At 47.5% G+C, this 10,000-nt stretch overlaps 1 protein-coding gene across 1 annotated transcript in view; it reads right to left on the reverse strand.

Moving 5' to 3' along the window:
* The window catches only part of aspscr1 (ASPSCR1 tether for SLC2A4, UBX domain containing), a 16,639-nt gene extending 9,686 nt beyond the window's left edge, over positions 1–6,953 (reverse strand). The window contains 10 exon segments of the mRNA XM_069139812.1: positions 831–956; positions 958–984; positions 1,126–1,179; positions 1,890–2,445; positions 2,584–2,657; positions 2,774–2,825; positions 3,777–3,877; positions 6,078–6,192; positions 6,514–6,569; positions 6,852–6,953. Coding sequence (XP_068995913.1) covers positions 831–956; positions 958–984; positions 1,126–1,179; positions 1,890–2,445; positions 2,584–2,657; positions 2,774–2,825; positions 3,777–3,877; positions 6,078–6,192; positions 6,514–6,569; positions 6,852–6,941 — 1,251 coding nt within the window. The 5' untranslated portion in view covers positions 6,942–6,953.
* Between the last annotated feature and the right edge of the window lie 3,047 nt (positions 6,954–10,000).

Genomic DNA, 10,000 nt, shown 5'->3' on the forward strand with positions numbered 1-10,000 from the left:
ACACACACACACCCACCACCTCCTCCTCCTCCTCCTCTCCACCACCACCCTCCTCCACCTCCTCCACCTCCTCTCCACCGACCACCTACCACACCTCCTCCTCTCCACCAACACCACCACCACCACCACCTCCTCCTCCTCCTCCACCACCATCACCCACCACCACCTCCTCCTCCTCTCCACCACCATCACCTCCTCCTCTCCACCAACACCACCACCACCACCTCCTCCTCCTCCTCCTCCTCTCTCACCACCTCCTCCTCCTCCTCCGCCACCACCTCCTCCTCCTCCTCTCCACCACGACCTCCTCCTCCTCCACCACCACCTCCACCACCACCACCACCTCCTCCTCTCCACCAACACCACCACCACCACCACCTCCTCCTCCTCTCCACCACCATCACCACCACCACCACCTCCTCCTCCTCTCCACCACCATCACCTCCTCCTCTCCACCAACACCACCACCACCACCCTCCTCCTCTCCACCACCACCACCTCCTCCTCCTCCTCTCCACCACCACCTCCTCCTCTCCACCAACACCACCACCTCCTCTCCACCACCATCACCACCACCCTCCTCCTCTCCACCAACACCACCACCACCACCTCCTCCTCCTCTCCACCACCATCACCACCACCTCCTCCTCTCCACCACCATCACCACCACCACCACCACCTCCTCCTCCTCTCCACCACCATCTCCTCCTCTCCACCAACACCACCACCACCACCTCCTCCTCCTCCTCCTCTCCTCCACCACCACCTCCTCCTCCTCTCCACCACCATCACCACCACCACCACCACCACCTCCTCCTCTCCACCACTACCTCCTCCTCACCTCTCGCTCTTCCAGACTGGGCGAAGCGCTTCCGCACATCATCCACCGTCACCTCGAAGAACTCGTCGGGGAGGTCCACGTGGTCTCCGACGCGGCGGGAACTGAAGTCCAGGTGGGTAAATCAGAGGCTGGCGCTCCACCGGCTGCACACACAACAGTCCACACTCATCTCCAGTAATCAAACATCCTGCTGGTACCTGTAATTCGGCTGAAGTGTGGATCAAGTGCTTCATTACTGAGCTCATGCAATTAACAAGTTACAGAGAAGAAACAAACGGGTTCACCTCCAGGAGCTGGTCCCCGAGGTCCACGTCCTGGTCTGGCAGGTTGGCTTTACTCTGTCAGAGGAGCAAAAAACGTTCCAGTTAACATCAATGATCAATTTGGTCAAGAATGGACTTTTAAATTCAAGTAAAACATTGTGTGATCTACAGAAATCTAACGATGGAGAGAAAGTGTTGCTGTCTGTCTGTCTGTCCACGATCACACAGAAAGCTTTGATATCATCTTTGGAGGAATTCACCATAAAAGGTGCTCATAAGTCGGCGGCCTTTTAATTCTGCTCACAAGAGTCAAACACATCTGAAACTCTTTGGCTTCTCTACACAACTACAGAAACAAGATGTTCGGTCTCATTATTTAAATAAGCAAAACCACCCAGTTTCACTTCAAAGATGTTTTGGAGATGTTGATATATCGATCACGAGCTTTTCAGAACGTTTTCTTCTCCGCTTTGGCAATCTGAGGTTAAAAGTTACTGGAAAAACAAGATCCATGTAGTGGACGTTCTGCAGATGTTCTTCATTAGAAAACAGCAGATCATCGTTGTTGGTGCCAACGAAGACGAGAAGGGAGTCCTTAAAGTACTCATAAAATGGAAGTTTAAACATCTTCAGTTCCATGACAGCTGGTCAAACTTAAAGTGTGTTGAGCCTGTTTTCTGTTGCTGGCAGGTTTATTCTTCTTGGACCAGAACTAAGCTTTGATCATCCTGAAATAAGACTTTATGACTTTCTTCATTTGAGCTTGTCACAGCGTTGTGGCTCACCTGGGTGCCGGCGCTGTGGCTGGATTTGGCTTTCTTGGCTTTGGGTGACTCGACGGCGCCGGTCAGAGCTGACAGCGATGAAGATGATGATGAAGATAGCGAGCGTGCGACTGCTTCTCCCCCTGGACCCCCGAGGCGCTGACCACCTCCGGAGAAAGGAATGAAAGGAGCCGAGGGGGCGGAGGAGGAGGAAGAAGATGCCTGACAGTTTAGTCCTGAAGGCCCTGCTTCCTCTCCATCCTCCTCTAGTGTCTGGCTTCTAGTGGGAGGGGCTTCAGGCCGAATTGCATCTTGGGGGTTCGGGGCGTCTTCCTTTCGAACAGGAAGTGTGCTTGTGGCCGCGGCGGGAGTTGGAGCAGGTTGGGTTTCCACTGCCCTGTTGGGGACAGAATTTTTAATTGGCATGGCTGTTGTTGACACGTGGGGAAACGATGGAGCGGGATCGGGCTGAGGGGATGGCCTCGGCGTGGTTTCCATAGCAATGGGTGAGGTTGGCATAGCAGCTGTTTTCTTTTCATCTTCCTCTCCTGGCGATTTGTCTTTTTTGAGTAAAAACCTTCAACACAATTGTGAGAATTACAAAAAGTTACGATAAGGATCAACTCTCAAACTACTAAGTAATCTTTGTGTTGTTTTTGTATGAATAAATATTAAAAATCACAATGACACAATAGTTGAAGAACCAGCGGCCGACCTGACAATGGCACTTCCTCCTGTAAGACCCAGAGACTTCAGAGAGGCGCTCTTTAGTGCTTCTTCCCCACTGACCTACACACACACACACACACACACACACACACACACACACACACACACACAGCTGTGTTACCATAAAACTGACTTTCATGTCCTGAGAAAGGGAGAGTTAAAGGAACATTACGTACCTCATCTCTCATGTAAACACACACAGGAGTGGATCCCGACAGCTCCGACAGGCTGGAGGAAAGTGGTGACACGGAGAAGACGAAGAAAAAGCCAGATTCAAATTATGGGCGAAGGATTTTTATTTGCTTAAACTGTGACAAAAACAAAACCCAGAAGTGGCTTTTCTTTGATTTTAAAACCTCACGCAACGCAGTGGCACACAGTCTGCATGTGTAAACCATGTGTGCACAATCCCGTGTAGAAACTAATTGAACCATAAATGTTTTACTATTGTTCGCCTCGAATCTGAAAATCAAAGCTTCCCCCTCAGCTTCACAACATTCCCAGAGCTTTTTATTTTTTTTAACATCGGTGCGGCGCTAATATTCATTTCATGGAAGCATAACTTCCTTGGAAAGAGATCAGGAGATGCAGTGATGTCATTTAATAGAGATGAGATGAGGGCTGGACGGAGGCTCGAGCACCTGGGACCGCACAGCTGGAACTACTGAGTAACAGCTGTGTGTGTGTGTGTGTGTGTGTGTGTGCGTGCGTGCGTGCGTGCGTGCGTGCGTGCGTGCGTGAGAGATCTGTGTGAAAGCTGAGTGGTGAGAAGACGGGATGTGATCTTGGCTGCGTTCATTCCTCCAATGACCACCTTCACTTTACAGAACACAATAAAAAGTTCATTGTTCATTTTACTTTGAATACAAGTCAAACTAAAAGGTTTGTAACTAATATTGATGGTTTTTTTTAGACTTTTTCATTTCAGTTTTACTTTGGCTTATGTCTGATTTTCTCCTTCCATTTCTTCCAGTCCTGTCTGTCATCTCAACTCTACGTACGAGTCCAACTTCATTCAAACATGAACCATCAAACCAGGTCAGAACCCTCAAACAGACGCGTGAGAATGCAAAACAAATTCCTCAAAATGGTTCAGTTCAGTTCAGTGTATGTGTGTGTGTGTGTGTGTGTGTGTGTGTGTGTGTGTGTGTGTGTGTGTGTGTGTGTGTGTTCACCCACCTGATCTCAGGGAAATGTGTGATCAGCTCCCACAGACTCTGTCCGCAGGAGAAGGAACCCTGAAGCCGAGAGCCGTCCTCCATCTGGAGAGCGATCCTCACCTGTATGACAGCGCGGGAACACAGGTGGAGTTCAGGTGGAGTTCAACCATACGTTAAACACCACGAATGCTCTTTACACGATAAACACAGAAACATGATGCAGGAACGGTGATCAGCTCCTCCTCCTCCTCAGCTGCTGTCTAAATCAGCTGGACATGATGAAGAAACTTACAAACTTTAAATGGGCATTAAACAGGCAGATTAAACACTTTGAAGTATTTTCTTAAATGATTTAACAATTTCACATTATTTTAAACACTAATAAGTGGATGCATGATCCTCATTTTAACCTCCAGTAGGTCACATCGTAGGAATCCACGTTAGAAATTCCATTAAATGCAGAAAAGGAAAGTCATCGCATTAAATATTAAAATCTGCCTCGGTGGCCGTTTGTCAGTTCTTCATTCGTAGTCACTTCGCAGGAAGATAATTGTGTGATAATCGAATGTGATCAGGCTCAGATGATGGTCCGCCTCCGTCTGATGAGGAGTCACAACACCGATCGGTCGTTCTTCCTCTCCAGTGGTTTACGTTCACTCACCACGACGTCATGCAGCACGGAGAGCGCTGAACGTCGGCGCACTGGGAGAGATGAAAGGAGGACCGGACACGCAACACACCGGGCCACCAGGTGTGTGTGTGTGTGTGTGTGTGTGTGTGTGTGTGTGTGTGTGTGTGTGTGTGTGTGTATAAAGTCTATGAGGTATCAACAGTCAACCATCCATCAAATGAAGTAAAACAGCAGATCAAACACAGCCGTGATTTTACTGCTTAGATTACGAGGCCATGATGTCACTGGAAACTCCAGCTCAGCTCCAACAACGTGTTTCTGGATGCAAATCAGAGGGTGAGAACACACGGATGACTCATCCAGGTACCGACAGAAAAACACACATGTCCTGACAGAAATATAGAAATCATTTTTAAAAAATCATAATATGAAGCTCGTTTTTTCCCCAAATAAAATTACAAATAGACAATATCGTCATAACAGGTTCATATGAGACGAAACTGAGACGTGAATACGAGGGTGGATCAAAAGGTCGGTTCCTGTTGTGCGTGAACGTGGTGCAGCACGGTGTCGTGCACGGAGCAGACGGACGCTACGCCCTTCAGTAGTAACGTCGCTCGATTCAAACAGCATCTGTCTCACACGGGTTTTTGTGACCGTTGGTTCGAGAGATTTCACTCTGCAGCTGAGATTCATAACATTTTGTGTAAAAGTTTTGGGGAATATAAGCAGTCCAACCTGATGAGTAGATGGAGGAGGTGGTGGAGTAGGTGGTGCAGGTAATGGAGCAGGTGGTGGTGCAGGAGGTGGTGGAAGTGGAGTAGGTGATGGAGGTGGAGTAGGTGGTGGAGTAGGTGGTGTCAGAGGTGGAGGTTTAGGTGGAATAGGTGGTGTCGGAGGTGTAAGTGGTGTCGGAGGTGGAGGTGGAATAGGTGGTGTCGGAGGTGTAAGTGGTGTCGGAGGTGGAGGTGGAATAGGTGGTGTCGGAGGTGTAAGTGGTGTCGGAGGTGGAGGTGGAATAGGTGGTGTCGGAGGTGTAAGTGGTGTCGGAGGTGGAGGTGGAATAGGTGGTGTCAGAGGTGGGGAGCGATGCACAAACCGATATCTTATAATTGCGTTCATCCCTCCAGTCAACTCTGAGAATCTACGACCAGCTGTTCCTCTGACCAGCTGTTCCTCTGCTGACCAGCTGTTCCTCTGACCAGCTGTTCCTCTGACCAGCTGTTCCTCTGCTGACCAGCTGTTCCTCTGCTGACCAGCTGTTCCTCTGACCAGCTGTTCCTCTGCTGACCAGCTGTTCCTCTGACCAGCTGTTCCTCTGCTGACCAGCTGTTCCTCTGACCAGCTGTTCCTCTGACCAGCTGTTCCTCTGCTGACCAGCTGTTCCTCTGACCAGCTGACCACTGGGACTCATTATAATGTTTTATTATATATTATATTGTTTTTCATTTAATCTGACACTCGTGTCCGTTCGTATTAACATTCACCGTCCCGATGACGTGTTGCTGCTTTAGAAATCCTACTAAAACAAGCACATATAATATTGATTCCACATGTTTAAAGCTAAGTGAGCACCAGGTAGATTCTCCACAGGTAACCTCAGGTAAACCTGTACGACGACGTCAGCTATCTTAATTTAACACTTCTTACTCTCAGACACAAATTGTTGTTGTTGTTGTTGTGACTCACCTGGCTGTCAGCTACACCTTGTTTCCTTGAACTCGTCACTATTTCCAGTTTCGCATTGTTGGGCAGGTTGGCAAATCTCCATGGCAACGTCAGGTCGACAACCGTCCTCTGAAACCTGTCGGCAGCAGAGGATGATGGGAAATTTAAAAAAAATATATATTTGACAAAATATGTCTTAAGAGCTGCTGACTTCTATCATTTAAAATATGTAAATAAATAATTTAAGGTTTGTTTTCTTTTGCTCAGCTGAGGTTTAGAGGTGAAATCCTGGTTTTATCTCATCGATCCAGCAGATCGGATTAATTCATCTGATCAGATTCACTGACCCGGAAATAAAACTCATCAAACCTGTGACGACACGAACAGCAGGAAACCGAATAAAGACTTCATTCAGCTGTTCAACGGCCTCGTGCTGCTCGGACCGGCCGGTACTCACTTCAAACCGTGCTGGTCCGGGTTAAATCCGTGCTTCTCACAGACGTCCTCCAGCACCTGGGGGGGGGGGGGGGGGGGGGGGCACGAATTAAATCACGACACATATTTAATGAATTCATGTCGTCACCTCATGAATTCATGACGTCACCTCGTACACATATTTAATGACCTCATGAGACTTTCTGCGCACGAAAAAAACTGATCTGTCACCGGCTAACGAGTGTTAGCCGAGCAGGCTAACTCCGGGCAGCAGTCCGCTCCGGTTCACGGACAAAACGAACTCAATTAAATGAACCTCTCATGTCGGAACACACGAAACGGGCCTTAAACACAACTCACCTGCAACAACGGCGTGTTTGGAGACACTTTAACGGTCTGTCTTCTCCCGTTTGGAGTGAGAACCGTTACAGCTGTGCCGCTGAAAGCCATTGTGCTTCGTGACGTCACGCTGTTTGTTTGAAGAAACTTTATTGACTCGGCGCGTGAAGGTACAAACCATCATTTAAAGGGTCAGCTCACCAAAATATTAATATTTACAGGGGAAGTGGATTTTAAATAAATGAAAGTGACATTCAAAAAATAAATAATAATTTAAATGAGAGTCATTTTTAAGAATCTCCATAAAAACTGTCACTGCAAACAAAATTGTAAATAAACTACAAACGCACATAAGTTCACAAACTGAAGACAGCGCCTGTATAAATGGATACCTGACAACAGTTGTGTTATTTTCATCTACCTACAGGTGAACTACCTGTAGGTAGATGAAAATAACACAAGATTCATGTGTAACATAATAAACCTTTATCATTGACAAATAATTGAAATGAATGGATTCCATGGCAGATGCTTCATAGTGTGAAGACTGGCTCACTGAGATGGAGCTGAGACTTCATTCTCAAAATTAATTAGGGTCCGACCACCGAAGGTGTGAAAGCCCTGTTGTTATTCAAGCAATTATTATTCTCGTTCCTTATTTTTCTCCACAAAGAACTGCATTTCTGGCGGTTTTATCATATTTTTAAACTCATAAAAATTGGTACACACAAAAATGTTGTATTCTAGTGGAGTCACGAGTGGGCGTGGCCTAATGGCTCGCTAGCGCCCCCTAAAGAGACGCCCGGGCTGCTACATTTACCTGCATGCACCATTACGTCAACTCAACAGGAAGTCCGCCATTTTGAATGTCACTGTTTCAGATTCGCGTTATACATGTAAACTAAAGTTCACAATACAAATACCCGAATACAAACTTATAGCACACCAGATAAAGTCTTTTTTCATATTAATATTTCTGGAATATTTCCTCTGGAATGGCCTAAATACTGTCAGCGGCCGAATGATACACTTTTGGCTCTTTAAATATTATATATATTATAATAATATATTGACTATATAGACTATAGACTATAGTGACTGCTTGTGAAATCCCTCACTAGTAACACAAAGAATTTGAATATTGACACAAACAGTAAAATACACGTTTAACATTATAATCACAAATTTCTTGAACAAGTCCATTAAAAAAACATTTGATCTGGTTGAAAATGACTTTTTTGTAAAGAGTGCTTCAGTCTATGTCAAAATGTGAGAATTTTGTCTTTTGTCTTATAAATATGACTAACTCTTAACATCAACAACATTTTTTTTATGTGAATTTGAATAATTATCCTGAAAACAACTTTTTGTTTGGTCAGATCTTAAAGTCTGTTTTTATTCTTTGTATCCAAAACTCTACTCAGATCATTGTTCTTCCTCTGACTTTAACCATCATAAATAAAACAGTCTGTCGACACATTTTGTCTGCAGTGAATGAGATCCTGTCTCTAAAGTGCCGCAGAGACAATCTGCTCCCCATATGGACGACTGTACGTTCCACATGCAGCTCAACAGATACGAACAGAATCAAGGATGTTTTCTCTCAAAGGATCAAACTGGAACAAAGCTGGAAGCAGACTGGAAGGACAACATGACACGTGGTGTCAACAGATGGAGAGGTGTGAGGCCAGAGCATCAGAGGCCACTCGACCGTCCAACCGACCGATCCGACCGAACAAACGATCAACTGACCGAACAAACGACCAACTGACCGACCGACCGACCGAACAAACGACCAACTGACCGACCGACCGACCAAACAAACAACCGACTGACCAAACGACCGAACGACCGACTGACCGACAGACTGAACAAACGACTGACCAACCGACCGACCGACAGACTGAACAAACGACCGACCGACCGACCGACAGACTGAACAAACAACCAACAGAACAAACGACCGACCGACCCGACAGACTGAACAAACAACCAACAGAATAAACGACCGACCGACCGACCAAACAAACAACCGACTGACCAAACGACCGAACGACCGACGGACCGACAGACTGAACAAACGACCGACCGACCGACAGACTGAACAAACAACCAACAGAATAAACGACCGACCGACCGACAGACTGAACAAACGACCGACTGACTGAACAAACGACTGACCGACAAAACAAACGACCGACCGACCAACAGACTGAACAAACAACCAACAGAACAAACGACCGACCGACCGACCGACCGACCGACAGACTGAACAAACGACCGACTGACTGAACAAACGACTGACCGACAAAACAAACGACCGACCGACCAACAGACTGAACAAACAACCAACAGAACAAACGACCGACCGACCGACCGACTGACAGACTGAACAAACAACCGACCGACCGACAGACAGACTGAACAAACAACCGACCGACCGACCGACAGACTGAACAAACGACCGACCGACCGACCGACAGACAGACTGAACAAACAACCGACCGACCGACAGACTGAACAAACGACTGACCAACCGACAGACAGACTGAACAAACGACCGACTGACTAAACAAACGACCGACCGACAAAACAAACGACCGACCGACCAACAGACTGAACAAACAACCAACAGAACAAATGACCGACCGACTGACAGAACAAACGACCGTCCGACTGACCAACCAACAGAACAAACGACCGACCGACCAACCGACTGACAGAACAAACGACCGTCCGACCGACCGACCAACAGAACAAACAACCGACCGACCGACCGACCGACCGACCAACTGACAAAACAAACGACCGACTGACCGACAGACTGAACAAACAACCGACCAAACAAACGACCAACCGACCGACCGACAGAACAAACGACCGTCCAACCGACCGACCGACCAACAGAACAAACGACCGTCCGACCGACTGAACAAACGACCGACTGACCGACAGAACAAACAACCGTCCAACCGATCGACCGACTGACAGAACAAACGACCGACCGACCGACTGAACAAACGGCCGACCGACCGACTGAACAAATGACCGACCGACCGACAGAACAAACGACCGTCCAACCGACTGAACAAACGACCAACCGACCGACTGAACAAATGACCGACCGACCGACCGACCGTCCGACCGACCGACCGACAGAACAAATGACC

This window comes from Embiotoca jacksoni, unplaced genomic scaffold, assembly GCF_022577435.1.
Source record: "Embiotoca jacksoni isolate LCO1_2020_lvr unplaced genomic scaffold, fEmbJac1.0.p SCAF_85, whole genome shotgun sequence".
Lineage (NCBI taxonomy): Eukaryota > Metazoa > Chordata > Actinopteri > Embiotocidae > Embiotoca > Embiotoca jacksoni.